This window comes from Polypterus senegalus, chromosome 3, assembly GCF_016835505.1.
Source record: "Polypterus senegalus isolate Bchr_013 chromosome 3, ASM1683550v1, whole genome shotgun sequence".
Lineage (NCBI taxonomy): Eukaryota > Metazoa > Chordata > Cladistia > Polypteriformes > Polypteridae > Polypterus > Polypterus senegalus.
This window is the reverse complement of record NC_053156.1, coordinates 110,546,306-110,564,312: the sequence shown is the minus strand read 5'-3', so window position 1 is coordinate 110,564,312 and position 18,007 is coordinate 110,546,306. Positions and strand designations below refer to the sequence as shown.

The 18,007-nt window shown below is 36.4% G+C and overlaps 1 protein-coding gene across 1 annotated transcript; it reads left to right on the top strand.

Annotated features, from left to right (window-relative positions):
* Positions 1-448: 448 nt before the first annotated feature.
* Positions 449-18,007, top strand: armt1 (acidic residue methyltransferase 1). The gene is made up of 5 exons (XM_039747802.1): positions 449-517; positions 2,692-2,797; positions 10,301-10,542; positions 13,132-13,297; positions 14,685-18,007. The coding sequence occupies exons 1-5, from the start codon at positions 462-464 to the stop codon at positions 15,447-15,449; spliced, it is 1,335 nt and encodes a 444-aa protein (XP_039603736.1). The 5' UTR covers positions 449-461; the 3' UTR covers positions 15,450-18,007.

The following is an 18,007-nucleotide window of genomic DNA, read 5'->3' as shown; positions in this document are numbered from 1 at the left end:
GACACATTTATTTATTTATGCTCTCATTTCATGACATAATTATTTATTTATGTTCACATTTCACAGTACTTTTATTTATTTACGCATTTATTTATTTATTTATTTTTGTCCGAAATATTCCTTCATACGCGGCCACTGAGAACAAATAAAATAAGCAATATCTGATTAAATATTCTGGTGAGTAATAAAGAAACGTAAAAAAGGGATCATCAAAATATATTTAATAATTTGTCAAGGGCTTGCTCATTCCTTGTCACCCTGTGCTTGCTGGGTTAGACTCCACCCGCCAGGATCAGCGGGTTTGGAATAAAAAATGGATGGAGAGATGGAGGGATGGATGGAACGGACGCTGACTACGAGCATTTCATCCTCCCAACAGTAGAGGGCAGAAATGTACCTTACTGAATAAAAAAAACAACTTCACCATAAAAAGAAGGAGGACCCGGGCGTTATATTACGTTATGAAGATGGCGTCTGAGGATGTGGTGCCAGTGTCGCTTTCTGCCAAATTCCAAGGGTCTGTTTTCTTTATACGCTGGTCATTTGGCAGCACAATTCAGTGTCTTTGAAGCGGAAGTGGATATTTGGTTGATGGATTCTAAAAAATATAGTAGGGTTTTGCCAACGTTGCAGGCAGATCCGAAGCGGAGAGGGAAAGGGGCTGCAGAGGCGAGCTGTGCACGATTGACAGTAACTCAGTTGTTTTCTTCGCTTTGGCTTTGACTGATAAACTGGTTGCCAGTTCAGTGTAGTGCAAAACTGCTCTTTGGAAAGAGACATGTGAAATGTATTGCATCCTTACTGTCAGATATACTTGTAAAGCCATTACAGTAAACTCACACTCAATACACACACGCACACTTCGGGCGCATATTTACTTCAATCCTGTTCCTCTAAATATTGTTTTCAGTTGCAGTAATAATTTATTTAAAGTTCTTGTTCACGATATTTTTACTGGTAGCACACTTTAATCATAGAGAAGATATTTTACATATTGGCATGGCTGGGTTAAAATGGACTAAACGTTTTACTGTTGTTGAATACGGGTGTCTGCATCCATCCGTACGCGTCCCTTAACATTGGCAAGCCTTTTGATGTGTCTGGCAATTACTGGCCTGGGAATTTGTATATTCATATCAACGTATTCAATTTGTATGACAACAAGTCAGTACAACAACTTTGCAACTTTATTTTTAAAATTACTTTACAAATGCATATTTTGAAACAAAATAATTAAGGAGGCTCTGAAAATTAAGTTGAATTTGCATCTGTTCATTTTCTAACCTAGTTCATTAGGGTTATTCAGAGCTGCTGACAACTATCCTCACAGCTCTGAGCACAAGGTAGGAAGGACCCAAACTCCAACAGAGAGCCAGTACAACACGATACCCTCAATAAAATTGGAACAAAGTACAGTTTAAAATAATGAGCATTACAGTTACTAAAAAAAGCACCAAATATGTTTGTTGTTTTCTCATGTGTTTATGAAATTTAACAGCTTAGTGTTTGTGACTGATCATCTGTCTATCCATAAGCTCATTTTCTGACCCTGCTTTAACTAGCACTGGGTGATGGTGCATCAAGATGAGGCTGTTCCATCAGTTTCATTTAGGAACCCATTTGTGGAATGTTCGCAGTGGCAAATTTGCATAGGGCAGACCAGTAAGAACTTGACATTTACTTTACTGTTGGTTTGTAGGAAGCACAAGAGGCCCAAGAATAATCATGTGTGAGTGTATAGTTTACATGAATGGTAGCAGCTCTGTCCAATGTACAATCATGTAATCTGTAATTGATCTTTAAATTCAGTTTCCACTATCCTGATACAAGATGCTAAATCTATTAATATGTTGTTGATAAAGTGGTCACTCGGTGGCTGTTGTAGTGATAAAGTATATATGTTTATATTGATTTTATTTGTGCAAGCATTATTTATATTAAATGTAACCAACATAATTATAACAGTTCATTTTTAAAGTGAGGTAGTGATAAATATTGGCATTCTTTCAAAATCATATAGTTTTTCTTACAATTAATTTAAATGCCCAATCTGCACAGACTTTATACTTGTATCACAAGCATTTTCTAGCAAATGTCCATTGTACAATAAAGTAAGAATAGTGCTAGTTAATAAACAATAGTATAGCTTTAGAAGACATGTAGTAGGATTATAAAATAGTAGCAGTAATATCATTGCCATATGTTCAGAGTACAGTGAAAATCTAACTTGCATGTTCAAACATGCCAGCAATCTCCACCATAATCTCTCCAGCACCATCTATATGAAATTGTAGAGTCATGAAGACTGATACTAATCAAGACAAGAAAAGCATGCAGATTCCTTTATGTTGTTTGTTAACATAATGCTTTTTTGCTCACTTGTTTTCAGATATAAAATATTGTTGTTTATTCACAGCTTCATATGAGCATGCTTTCTATTTTGATCACTTAATACTCTCATCTGCCAGGCCATACTTTTCCTGAGACATTTTTCCATTTAGTAGTGCTTACAACTTTACAGAAAATTAAACACAGTTGACTTTGCTTCTAATAAAGCAACCAAGCAAGATCAATTTAAATTTTTTCTTCTTTCTAAAATGTCCATCCATCCATTATCCAGTGCCTTTGGTTGTTTTTCATAAAACTACACAAGCCAATGTGTTTTTTTTTTCTTCCTGTTTTTTATCATAGATCATTTGCATACTTCACAGTACGAGACAGAATGTCAACAATTCTAACAAAGGTCATTGATACAATCCACCGGAATAAAAATAAGTTCTTTGAGGAGCATGGTGAAGTAAGTAGAATTTTGTTTTTAATCATTACAGAAAAGAGAAGGCAAAGTTATTTCTCTAAATTTAGTAAAACTGAATGCCTGCAATTTCATAGAGTCATAAACTACAGAAGAGGATAGGGGCCACATTTGTAATACTTTGCATGGATTTGAGCATGAAAGTATATGCACTGCAAAACATCAGATTTATAAAACCTGGCATATACATATTTCTACGCAATTTACCTTTATACATCACAGTCATCTTTTAAATGTGCTTACATGAAAAGTGCCTCAAACCCTGCCTGGTTACTGCCCTGAAACAATCATACATGGATTATGCTAATCAATCTTATACATATGTAATCACAATGCAGCAAAACTTCATTGGCTTTTAGAGCAGCTTCCCACCTGATGCATCAAAAATATGAATGTGGTTATTTTCAAATATAATCTCTTGTTTGTGTCTGAGAAGAGCCATTACATTAAGCTTAAATTGTAATCTCTTGAAGCGGACTATTAAAGTCCTCGGTTTAGAGGTATTTGATCCACGTATGTGATAAGCTGCCACTATCTCGGTATCTGATTTAAAGTCCTCTCCAATTATTTTTGAGAATAGTTCAGCTACAAGTTTCACTGGGTTTGGACTTTCACGATTCTCAATTCTAATATTATTCCTTCTGCATCCATTTTCCAGAGAGGCAAGTCTGTCTCCGAGTTTTTCGCATTCGAAATTCGCAGCTGTAGCTTTTCCATCGGCGGTAGATGACAAATGTTCCGCTGTTTCAATTCGAGTCGTGAATGTCTGCTTAACGTCTTCCAGCTGATCGGCAAGTTCTCTCAGTTTAGACGCATTTTCCTGAGTGTGTTCCTCGATTTTTCCCAGCATACCTTTAAAGGCTGCATCAAAATGATTATATATACGTTTTTCCAAGTTTTTATATTCCTGTCGCATCTCTTGCAGCTCCAGCCGCAGCTTCTTGTTTGTCTTGAGCAAGCCATTTATTTCTTTCTTCATATTTTTCTGAATGTCTTTATTGAGCTCATTTATGGCCATGGCCGCTGTTGCGATCATTTCCTTCAGTTTGAACAAAACGTTTCGGCTTTTGTGTTCCTTGGGTGAAGTAGCAACCCCCATTACAGCTGATGCTTCTGGCTCGTGAGGAGTAGATGAATGTGTGGACTGCAAGGCCATCTCTAGTTTCAAATGATCTTCTGGAATCGGCAAGCTATTGTAACATGCATCACATGCACCTTCACTCCTATTTTTGCTCTCAACTGGAGATGATGCAGTAGAGCGGGGTCCTGCCTGCCTGTTCCAGGTCAGTCTCTGAAAGGCTGTACCTTGCACTTGGGCTTGATGCCTGTCTAGACTTGGGTGTAGTTTTAGGTTCATTTTCCGTTTATTTCTTTCTTGTTACTCAGGTTTATATACTGTAGTAGAAACTCCTCGGGTTGGGTAAATACAGGATACCTCGGGATAATAAGAAATAAGAGAAAAAAATAAAGCCACTGTAACGGTGCTCAGCTTTAGACGTCCATCTCCCTTAACGGACAAGACCTGGTATATTTAATGACATGATTGTTGTTAGAATAAGTAGTACTGTACAGGCAAAATAAAAAACCGAAGGTTCAGCCAATTATTCACTACCATCATGTCTGCCAAAGCTACTCTGCCCCAAAATAAATGAGTCACAGGTTGACTCAGGCTGCTGAGGCACAGCGTTTATGGGTCTCATATTGGCAACACAGATGAATTTTGCAATGATGGAATGTCACTTTTCACAATTAACAAAAGAATCTTCATTCTTGCTAGGGACCCTTACTGCAATATCAGTGCAGTAAAGCGCTTCAATTACTTTAGGAGAGCTGTTAGGAGATGTTGGTAGAGACATGTTATGTTTTAAGTACGTACACCCACACCATACAAAAACTGGATGTAGTGCCTCTCCAGTCAGTTAATGGCTTTAGGGTCAGTGGGCATTATGGAATGGAGCTTGAATGAGATATTCCTGACTTGATTAGTTCCCTATGAAGTGACAACAGGTAGCCAGTGTAATTGGATGAAAAAGAAAAAATTCTTCATTGCAAATAGGCAGTACTAATCATCAGGAACTAAAATACAGGTGCTTCTCAATAAATTAGAATATCATCAAGAAATGAATTTATTTCAGTAATTCAGTTCAAAAAGTAAAAGTCATATATTTATATAGATTCATTACACATAGTGTGATATATGTCAGGCGTTTTATTTATTTTCATTTTGCTGTTTATGGCTTACAGATAATGAAAACTCAAAATTCAGTATCTCAGAGAATTAGAATATTGTGAAAAAGTTCAATATTGTAGACTAATGGTGTCACACTCCACTCAGCTAATTAACCCAAAATACCTGCAATTGTGTCCCGAGCCTTTAAATGGTCTCTCAGCCTGGTTCAGTATGCCACACAATCATGGGGAGGACTACTGACTTGACAGTTGTCCAGAAGACAGTCATTGACACCCTCCACAAGGAGGGTAAGCCACAAAACGTCATTGTTAAAGATGCTGGCTGTTCACAGAGTGCTTCCAAGTATATTAATGGAAAGTTGAGTGGAAAGAAAAAAATTTGGAGGAGATTCACAAGGAGTGGACTGTGGCTGGAGTCAGTGCTTCAAGAGCCACCACACACAGATGTATCCGGGACATGGGCTACATCTGTCTCATTCCCTGTGTCAACCCACTCTTGAACCAAAGACAACATCAGAAGTGTCTTACCTGGGCTGAGGAGAAAAAGGACTGGACTGTTGCTCAGTGGTCCAAAGTCCTCTTTTCAGATGAAAGCAAATTTTGCATTTCATTTGGAAATCAAGGTACCGGAATCTGGAGGAAGAGTGGAGAGGCACAGATTCCATATTGCTTGAGGTCCAGTGTGAAGTTTCCACAGTCTGTGATGATTTGGGGAGCCATATCATCTGCTGATGTTGGTTCACTGCATTTTATCAAGTCCAAAGTCAGCTCAGCCATCTACCAGGAAATTGTAGACCACTTCATGCTTCCCTCAGCTGAAAAGCTTTATGTAGATGCTGATTTCATTTTCCAACAGGACTTGGCACCAGCCTACGCTGTCATAAGTACCACTACCTGGTTTAATGACCATGGTGTCACTGTGCTTAATTGGCCAGCAAACCTAAATCCCATAGATGGGATCCCATCTATGGGGTATTGTCAAGAGGTAGGGTATCGTCAACAATGCAGACGAGCTGAAGGCCGCTATCAAAGCATCCAGATCTTCCATAACACCTCAGTAGTGCCACAGGCTGATCGCCTCCATACCACGCTGCATTGATGCTGTTATACATACAAATGGAACTCCGACCAAGTATTGAGTGCATACATGGTCATATTTTTCAGTAGGCCAACATTTCTGTATTAAAAATCTTTTTTTTATTGGCCTTATGTAATATTCTAATTTTCTGATTACCTGTAAGTCATAATCAGAAAAATGAAAAGAAATAAACGCTTGAAATGTATTACTCTGTGTGTAATGAATCTATATAATATATGAGTTTCACTTTTTGAATTGAATTACTGAAATAAATTAACTTTTCGATGATATACTAATTCATTGAGATGCACCTGTAAAGTACATACATGATATTCATCACTTTTAAGGTATAATATATCTATCATGTCCGCACACATTCTAATAACAGCTTGGTGATTTGAATTACTATACTCAGGAGTCTTCATTGAGCTGGTTTAGCTGCATTTCCCTACTTGATCCAGGGTGTCATCATTTTGCAGGTTCTCTGAAATGTTGCACATGGATGAGTCAGTTGCCATAAATATACATATGTTCTCCTGTCAAATTGCCTTTTATAAATCCTGATGTTTGCATGGGAGATTGCATACACTCATCTCAAGCCTCTTTGTGCATACACAGGCTTTATAAATGAAGCCTGTTTTTTGTGTCTGTGTGAATTTTCTTGAGGTACTCTAATTTCCTCCAGCTTTCCAGAAATGGTCAGGTCCCTTACAGAGTTGTTTCCTGTGTTGTACTACCAAAATAAGCTGATTCTATTTGTACATTTCATGGAAATAATCAGGTTAAGAAAAAAGTATGATATAATTGTTATTGTCAAAATCGGTTACAATACAATATATACCCAAATTATTTAATCCATTCTGTGATTTTTGTAAACACACTTACTGCATTGCATTGCAAGGTTGTTGAGGAAATGTGTGCAATCTATGTAAATTCTTATTAACTTTGTTATAGAGTTTAGTTTAAATATATTTTTAAGAGGTATCACTTTATTTAAACAAATTGCACATCAGTTCACTAAATATTGAAATTATTACTTTTTGATGTAACTGATGTCATACATTGTGACTATTACAATAAATAGAATATTACAACTACCTGTTTGTTTAGTCTGTGTAATTATTTTAAGAGTGTCGTGGTCTTCAGTGCTGCTGGCACAATGCTTCAGTTGCATAAGTTTCAGAACTCTGGTTTTCAGAAACATCCCAGAATTTTACAACAGTTTTTCTCTTAGAAGATTTTGATTAGTTTGTGGCATTGGTTTCTGACCCAGGGGTGGGAGAGTTCTTAGAGAGGTGGTACTGATAAATAATACTTGCAAAAATAATAATAATGTGAACAGAAATCACAGAATCGCAACCAAAATAGGCATACCTACACATAATTGATACAAGGTTTTAGTTAAATCACATTCAAAAAAGTTATAAATAGTGACAGTGCTATGTAGTTATATTTATAGATACATACTGTATATAAGTACAGAATACAGATAATTTCCCACAAAGCTTAAAATAGCATCATACTGATACTCTATTTCAGCTCAGATTTGAATTGTATGATTTAATAGAATCCTAATATTGCATGCAGTTGCATTCTATCATCAGTTATTTTTATATGCTACTCATTGTAACAAAAATATTTAATAAACAAGAAATTTGATTTTTTGATTTAGTGAAGCAAGCAAAAAATGTAAAATGCTCCAGCTTTTCAAACAGTTAAGTATGTTCTCGTGTGCATTTGAATATGCAATGCAATGTGTGCATTATTTAAATTGTTATAATAATATACAGTGCATCCGGAAAGTATTCACAGCACATCACTTTTTTCACAATTTGTTATGCTACAGCCTTATTCCAAAATGGATTAAATTCTACACACAACACCACGTAATGAAAACGTGAAAAAAGTTTACTTGAGATTTTTGCAAATTTATTAAAAATAAACAAATTGAGAAAGCGCATGTACATAAGTATTCACAGCCTTTGCCATGAAGCTCAAAATTGAACTCAGGTCCTGTTTCCCCTGATCATCCTTGAGATGTTTCTGCAGCTTAGTTGGAGTCCACCTGTGGTAAATTCAGTTGATTGGACATGATTTGGAAAGACACACACCTGTCTATATAAGGTCCCACAGTTGACAGTTCGTGTTAGAGCACAAACCAAGCATGAAGTCAAAGGAATTGTCTGTAGACCTCCGAGACAGGATTGTGTCCAGGCACAAATCTGGGTAAGGTTACAGAAAAATTTCTGCTGCTTTGAAGGTCCCAATGAGCACAGTGGCCTCCATCATCCGTAAGTGGAAGAAGTTCGAAACCACCAGGACTCTTCCTAGAGCTGGCCAGCCATCTAAACTGAGCGATCAGGAAAGAAGGGCTTTAGTCAGGGAGGTGACCAAGAACCCGATGTTCACTCTGTCAGAGCTCCAGAGGTTCTCTGTGGAGAGAGGAGAACCTTCTCTGCAGCGATCTACCAACAGACCATGATAAACAAAATTATCTCGTCTGATGAGACAAAGATTGAACTCTTTGGTGTAAATGCCAGGCGTCACGTTTGGAGGAAACCAGGCACCACTCATCACCAGGCCTATAGTGAAGCATGGTGGTGGCAGCATCATGCTGTGGGGATGTTTTTCAGTGGCAGGAACTGGGAGACAGTCAGGATAAAGGCAAAGATGACTGCAGCAATGTAAAGAGACATCCTGGATGAAAACCTGCTCCAGAGCGCTCTTGACCTCAGACTGAGGCGACGGTTCATCTTTCAGCAGGACAACGACCCTAAGCACACAGCCAAGATATCAAAGGAGTGGCTTCAGGATAACTCTGTGAATGTCCTTGAGTGGCCCAGCCAGAGCCCAGACTTGAATCCGATTGAACATCTCTGGAGAGATCTAAAAATGGCTGTGCACCGATGCTTCCCATCCAACCTGATGGAGCTTGAGAGGTGCTGCAAAGTGGAATGGGTGAAACTGGCCAAGGATAGGTGTGCCAAACTTGTGGCATCATATTCAAAAAGACTTGAGGATGTTATTACTACCAAAGGTGCATCGACAAAGTATTGAGCAAAGACTGTGAATTCTTACTGTATGTACATGTGATTTCTCAGTTTTTTTTTATTTTTAATAAATTTGCGAAAACCTCAAGTAAACTTTTTTCATGTTGTCATTATGGGGTGTTGTGTGTAGAATTCTGTGGAAAAAAATGAATTTAATTCATTTGCTGCAACATAACAAAATGTGGAAAAAGTGATGTGCTCTGAGTACTTTCCGGATGCACTGTATAGGAGGTCAGAATACTGTTTTGTGTTGTGTAAGTTAAATTATTGAAATGGGGTGAATTTGCAGTGTTAGATTTATGAATGAAGTAACTCACAACAAGCTTTAGATGGAAGGCGTGTCACATTTAAAGACCATTTTCCATCCATTTTCCAACCCGCTGAATCCGAACACAGGGTCACGGGGGTCTGCTGGAGCCAATCCCAGCCCATTTAAAGACCACAGTTGCTAAATCTAACCACTCCTCAGTTGTTGAAGCTGTCACATTAAGTGAATAGCAGTGTGTGACTAATTACAAGGTTGTGTATTAGTGTTTGCATTGTTTCCAAATCAATTAATATGCTACACAAATAGCTAAAGGTTTAGGATCATTTTGATAGCCAATAGATATAAAGAATGCTGAATTAACAACAGAAACACTGTAAGAAAGTAAGCAAACAAACACCATAGACAACTCGGTTGCAGTGTGCACCTTTCAGTTCACCTCAAGATTGAATCCTGCAGTGCTTTTGGGCCATTCAGTTATTTCAATGGTAGGAGAAACACTGCACCTGTTGGGATAATTGGTGGCAGTAATAGGGTTGGTAAGATGGGATATAAGTGTGGTCTGCAATTGACAAATCCTGAATGGAACTCTAGTTATCTACCATGGTAGACCCCAGCTTCCTATAATCCTGTTGACTTGAATTTATTAAAAAATGGATGGATGAATAATTCAGGCAATACATAAAATAATGTAGTTATACAGGTTTATTAATTCACACCAGGTCTGTCATATAAATACTTTTTATTTTTATAATTTAAATATAAGATTATTTTACTATCTTTTTTTATTCTTTGCCTTTTTCAGACTTTGATATTGCAGGATCATATGGCAGTACATTTATACTGACCAGTTTACTGCAGATATTTTCATTTTTAATGTGCTGTATATTTAATATGTTTCCTAGGAAGGAGTTGAAGCTGAGAAAAGGGCCATTTCGCTCCTTTCCAAGTTAAGAAATGAACTCCAGACAGACAAGCCTGTTCTTGTGCTTTCTGATGACCAACAGGATACAGAAGAGTGGAATCAGTATATGGTGAGACAACAGGCTGTTCTGGATGGGAATGAAGTTCCCAGCTGGTTTAAATCACCTTGGCTGTACATGGAGTGTTACATGTATAGAAGAGTCCAAGAGTCACTAAATCTTAAGTAAGTTTTCTGTTTTTCTATAGAAGTGCTGTATCCCCAGAAAAAGGAAAAAAAAAACACCCATCATTAAAAAGTATCAGAATTAGTGAGTGTTAAGCAAATGTCTTTACTGTATATTATATACAGTCATGGCCGAAATTATCGGCACCCTGTAATTTTCCCAGAAAATGCACCATTTCTCCCAGAAAATTGTTGCAATTAAAAATGTTTTGGTATACACATGTTTATTTACTTTATGTGCATTGGAACAACACAAAAGCACAGAGAAAAAAAGCCAAATTTGACATCATGTCACACATAACTCTAAAAATGGGCCAGACAAAATCCGGGTAAATTGTTTTATTTCAAGCAGGTAGTGCTCGTTTGAACTCGCCTGTGGCAAGAAACAGGTGCTGGCAATATAGCAATCACACCTGAAGCCAGTTAAAATGGAGAAAATTTGACTCAACCTTTCTGTTGCGTGTCTGAGTGTGCCACACTAAGCATGGAGAACAGAAAGGAGCAGAGAATTGTCTGAGGACTTGAGAACAAAAATTGTGGAAAAATATCAACAATCTCAAGGCTACAACTCCATCTCCAGAGATCTTCGTGTTCCTTTGTCCACTGTGTGCAACATAATCAAGAAGTTCACAACACATGGCACTGTAGCTAATCTCCCTGGACGTGGATGGAAGAGAAAAATTGATAAAAGACTGCAACGAAGGATAGTCCGAATGGTGGATAAACAGACCCAATCAACTTCAAAACATATTCAAGCTGTTCTGCAGGCTCAGGGTGCAACAGTGTCAGCTCGAACAATCCGTCATGTCAGAAAGCTGGGTCTGTGTCAGAGGTCATGGGTGTTCCAGCAGTACAGTGACCCCAAATATACGTCTAAAAGCACCCAGAAATGGTTGAAGACAAAGCGCTGGAGAGTTCTGAAGTGGCCAGCGATGAGTCCGGATCTAAATCCGATTGAACACTTATGGCGAGATCTTAAAATTGCTATTGCGAGAAGGCACCCTTCAAATCTGAGAGACCTTGAGCAGTTTGCAAAAGAAGAGTGGTCGGAAACTCCAGTTGAGAGGTATAACAAGCTTGTTGATGGTTATAGGAAGCACTTGATTTCAGTTATTTTTTTCAAAGGGCGTGCAACCAAATATTAAGTTGAGGGTGCCAATAATTCTGTCCAGCCTGGTTTTTGAGTTTTGTGTAAAATGAAATTGGCTTTTTTTCCCTCTGTTTTTTTGTGTTGTTCTAATGCACATAAAGTAAATAAACATGTGTGTTCCAAAACATTTTTAATTGCAACAATTTTCTGGGAGAAATGGTGCATTTTCTGGGAAAATTCCAGGGGTGGCGATAATTTTGGCCATGACTGTACTATACTGCAAAATTATTTATTCCATCCATCTTCTAAACCTACTTTATCATCAGCAGGGTTCCAGGAGAGCTAGAGCCTATGCTAGGCTTAATTATTAAATTCACTTAGTAGATAAAACAATATACACGTTAGCAGACACCGTAAAACTTGTAAAAATGTAAATTTTATGGTTTCAAGTTTTTGAAATGACCAGAATCTGTTGCAAAAATCGTAGAAATATTAAAACAAAAAGTAATTAATCATTTTTTGTTTATTGGTGCTAAAATGAAACATGTTAGTTTAATCCACCTTAAAAAAAGGAGAGGTGTCTGTGTGTCCATCCAGTTGCTAAGTCTTTGCTATCCAACAAATGGCACATCACAAACATTAGCAATTGCTTTTACAAGTCTAATACCAAATTATATGTAAAAGAGACATAGCAACCAGATGGACACACTGCACTGCAAATGTTAAGGCTGAGGTGTATGTTGATTGCTTAGATTTTAACCTAGACATTAGTGCTGCTATTACTTAAAGTAATGCTAAAAAAAAAAAAGTGAAATAAGTAATAAGAGGAACTTTTAATAATTTTATGCCCTGTCATTTCAAAGTTTCATTATATGTGTTTTAAGATTCAACGCCTGTCATTTTGGTTTATGCAGATTCTGCAAATTCTACAATGTTGTCTGGTTGTATTTATTACCTATTGAACAAGCTAGAGAATTGATTCATGTAGGAATTAGAGAAATTCTGCAACAATATGTGACATTTTTGCAGATGTTACAAAAATTGGTAAAGGTTAAGTCCACTGTGAAAGAATTAAAAGAAGTTTGGAACAGCCACACCTCAAGAAGGACAGGCAACCTTTTTATTGTGGAAGTAATCTTTACTGAAAATATCCATATATATATATATATATATATATATATATATATATATATATATATATATATATATATATATATTCATTCATTCAAAGATTATGCAATATTTTAGTTTGTTGTGTTTGAAGTGATCACGCGATAACTACTATATATTGCACTTTTCTGTTGTATCCATATTGGGTAGAGTGTTATCGTAACATTCATATTTACAAGGTTTAGTATACTGTACATGTTTAAGGGACCTTTGAAACACCTCATTAATTAAATCTCTGGAAAGCTTTTTAATGAATGTGTCAGATTACTTTCATTTTGATATTTCAAAATATGATTTATGTTTTTGTTTCTTGTCTCTCCTTCTTTCAGTCCACCCATTTGTAACTTTGATGTTTTTGAGGAAGCAAAAAATAAAAGCTTCTTTGAATCACAACTAGCCATTATAGCAATTTGCACATATCAACAAGGTGTTCTTAACAAAATAGAAGATCTGTCAGAGGAGCATATTTTGGAACAATTTCTAAAGTTACTGCAGGTTTGTAAATTTGGAACTGGTAACAAAATGTGGAGTCTTTGTGCTGAATATGGCTATTTTGCTGAGTGTTTTAAGTTAGAGATATTAAACATGTGGTCTCTTCAGTGACCAGGAATGTATCCATACTATAGTTCTATTTGCATTTATCTTTCAGATAGAAATATGCAGTAAAAAGCTGTTCAATTTTTTCCCCAATAGAACAGTCCAGAATGTAAACATTTAATTGTGCTATATTTTTTATTTTTTTATTTTGATATACTTTGTTAATCTACAAGGGGAAATTGTCTTTTTATATATAGCACCCCTGGAGCAATTTTCATGTTAAGGGCCATGCTCAAGGCCCCTAAAAGTCTTTAGTCTGAAATGGTAAGGCTATTAAAATTCAATATAAAGAAGAATTTTTTGTGAACAGAATGAACATCATTTTGATGACAGAGTACTAACTATAATATTTTTGAAGTATGCCATGGATGCATGCTAAGATCTGGAAATCCTGAACAGATAATGAAATATTTCATTAAATTTGTGTATATATGTGGAAGGCTTCGCTCTGGTATAATATGAACACTATTAGAATGGCTTTTAAAAAACAGACAAAGGAAGAAATTATTTGGTCATTGTACATGAGAAAATATTTTTAAAATGTAGGATTATTAAATATATAATTTAATCATTTCATAGATTATTCCTTAAGTAGTATCCAATGCTATCACATGGTGGTGATATAAATGAAGAGTAATCTACTGTATATCACGTTAACAGTTTCATGTATCATACTCTGATGGTTTGCATGCAATATAAAAATATTGAATGGGGGAAATTGTGTACATTTAGGAAGGAATATATAGTTTATGATCTAATTATGTTGTCAAATATGTATTTAATGGATATATTTAAAAGTCTTTAATATGGGAGTCTGATATGGTGCAGTGACTTGTAGACATTTTTCATTAGCTTGGCCAGTTGTGGCTCTTAAAAGTCTGTTACAAGGCTACCTGCATAAGGAATAGGGTTTGATCCCAGAATGGGGATGAACAATGAAACTTTCCCACACTCCTTATGTGAACTGTAATCTTTACTAATATTTTAAGGTATGTTGGAGTTTCGAGGAATTTTGAAACTAACATGCTTTTCATACATGCAGATGTTAGTGACTGACAAAAGCAAAAGGTAAAACAGAATTTTTGTAGTCAAAATCTACACCAGTAACCTTTTTTTAAAATATTTGAATTGTCCTCAGTATTTTTTCTCATATAGTTGATGCAAAAAAGTGGGTTTAATGTACTTTTTTTATGTTTTGTAAAATAGGTTTTCATTCTGTTCTTATAAAACTGTATTTTCTGTATCCAATATTCTGAGTGCTCTGATAATTGTCCTGTTTCCACAGGTCACCTTATGGGGAAACAAGTGTGATCTTTCTGTTTCATCTGGACAGGCGATCTCACAGCAGTGCAGTCCAATAGACTCCTTAGAAGTTCTCAAACCTTACATTTTAGTCGATGACTCAAAATCTGTTTGGTCAGTGTTAATTAACTCTTCATCAGCTGGTAGTCTCCCTCGGGTTGACATTGTCTTGGACAATGCTGGCTTTGAACTTGTCACGGATTTAATATTAGCAGACTTCTTGCTTTCATCTAGGCTTGCCTCTACAATCCATTTCCATGGAAAGTACATGCCATGGTTCGTCTCAGACACTACCAAAAAGGATTTTGAGTGGACAATAAAGCAATTTCTACGATCCAATCATAAGTACATGTCCAAGTGTGGCGCTCAGTGGAAAAAATATTGCAAGGATGGCACTTGGACCTTTGATGACCATAAATATTGGACTTTGCCTCATGAATTTTGTGACATGGCTCAAGTAGCTCCAGAACTGTATAATGACCTTCAAAAGTCAAGCCTAATATTATTCAAGGGTGACCTAAACTATAGAAAATTAACTGGAGACCGTAAATGGGATTACACAGTTCCCTTCCAAAGAGCCTTACGGGGTTTTCAGCCGGCACCACTTTGTAGTTTGAGAACTTTAAAAGCTGATGTACAAGTTGGACTTAAACATGGACAAGGTGAGAACCTGAGCGCAGCTGACTCAAACTGGATGACGAACGGAAAATATGCAGTAATTCAGTTTAGTAGTCCATGCAAACAGTGATTTGTTTTCAGAAAACATTAATGGCTTAATCTTTTATTTATTGCTTACTGTAAAGTCTTTATATTGCAACAGGTTCAGTTGGCTTCATATCACATGATCAACTTAAAAAAAGCAGCCTATTATTCAAAATGGTTCATAACAGGAATGTTGCAAATGATCGCAGCACAGGACTCTATACTTACGAGAGGTAATTAGAATGTTTTTAGCCTAACGCATTAAGAGAAACACCAGTACAAGGAAACTGATAGTATTTTTTAGCTTAATCCCTGTAAACACTACTAAATTTGTTATAAGGTTTGGAAAGCTTTTCTAATCCATTCAAGTAAACATTGCTTATACAAACACTGTTCTATAGATAATTTGACATGTTCATCATTTTACATAGGAGCTCACACTGAAGTAACCTTTTAGATTGGTAGACATGTAATTTGAGTGTAAGTTGGGGGCATTTTCATGCAACAGAGGGGGTGTGCTTTCCTTGCCACTTTTCCCAGATTGACAGTCATAATCCCTGAAGCAAGTCATCATAAAACTGACCAGTCACATCAACCTTTAGAGGTATATAAACATGACGGACTACAATTTCTACATCATAAAACATTGTGTACGTGATCTTGCTGGCACTGTCTTGGGCCTTGAAATTGTTTGGATTTTTTCCCTGGGTCATTATGATTTATCAAACTTACATCCTCCGTTCTGAAACACTTTTACTTTAGTCGGAATTTATTACTTACTTACAACTTCAATATTCTGGGCTTCCCTGTATAAGTAGGCTTTCCTCCTGTTTAATTATTCATGAAGAATGGATTCAGCCGACTCATAAGTAGTCCCTGTATTGTCTATCTCATGTGCCATCACTCTTTGGTTCTCAAATGCGATTTACTCCGTGGTGGCAACACTTTCTGCTGTTGTCAAAGCTCTAGGCCGGGAAAACCACGGGTCACAATTGATAGATGTCCTGCCATGACAGAATTTTGCAGTCCTACCTCTTGACTGGAGCATATGAAGGGACTGGACCTTTTCTTTGGCAACGCTCAAAATCAGCAATACTCCCTTCAGGTTCAAGGCCAAATGTTTTTGATCACTCCTTATATGTACAGTAGGAGTATATAATAGTTAAGTTGCCCTAGTGGGATGTGGCAAAACTATAAACTAGAAAATACAAAGAATTCAATGATATTTTTATACCATTTTTCTACATAATACATGCAAAACTTACAAATGATAATTTACTACAAATGTAGTGTCATTATTTAGTGCCTAAAGAATGTACCACAAATTTGTTCGGGGGTATTCTCCTGAAAGCAGAATAGTGTTAACAACACCATAAACTTCACCTTAAGATCATGTGTTATTTTACAAGTGTTTACCCAAAACCCACAGTAACTAATGTAGCATGTAAAATACTTTATAATCCACATGCTGCTGGACTTACTTCTTAATAAGCTAGTGCTTGTTAAACAAGATGTCTCTGTCCTAACCTAAGTTATATACACAGGTCTCCAGATTGAGTAGTTTAAGGGAATATCATGATAATTCTTTGGCCATTCAGAGTAGATGTATACTTGGCAAGATGATACCATTGTCATAATATGCAGTAATGCTTTGTCTTAAGTTCAGTCATCGGGTAATGGTTGTGGTTTTTTTTTTATCAACAGCCTTTAAAGGACACAACAGCAGAGGGTCATTGACTTTTGTAACATTATAGTCATAATATTTTATTTAAAGTTTGGTATTATTTTATATTTGATCATGGTTGTTGATGGTAATGCTTAAGCCTTCTTGCATTTAAATTGTAGGGCATATATTTGTGGGGAGCGATCATTGTAATTTGGGCAAGTATCCATGCCAGGCCTACTAGTTTGTTTTGCCAGGTATTGTGTCAATTGGAACAATTAAAATGTAGTTCCAATACACCCAATACCTATAAAACAGCAGTGAGTATTTGATTTTGTGCCTATTTTGCTTAACTAGTTATTAAATTGTGATGTCATGTTTGCTTCATAGTACTTCTTACAGCCTTATTTCATCCCACTGAGAAACCACAAATTACAACTTATAATGAAAGAATTGTCAATTGGTTGTTTCACAGTTGACTTGTGATGCTTTTTGCTTAGCAACTTCAGGCTCAGGATTAATAAAGTACTTTATACTCATTTGAGAAATGGCACATTAAGACAGATTTTGGGAAACTCTTGAAAAAGTAGTATGTGTATTATATTTGCTTGTTAACTTCTAGGATTCATACATTTTGGGAAACTCACCCCAGATTTTACAAAACACTTATATTTAAGCTGAAATACGCACAATTTCCATTAAAGCTTTAATGTAAGGCTATACACTGGGCTATATCTCTGAGTTGTGTACAAACAGCTGTGCCCATTTTTCATTTACATGCAAAGGCACATGCAGTGATGTTTACATATGGATGAGCTGAAAAATGTCAAACGAAAAGGCCATTCATTACTACTGCTTGGATGATTGGCATCTCCTTAAAATTGTGAAATGCTTATGTCAGGTGGCATGGTGAAAAATAAACTTCAGCGATTGCAAGGTGA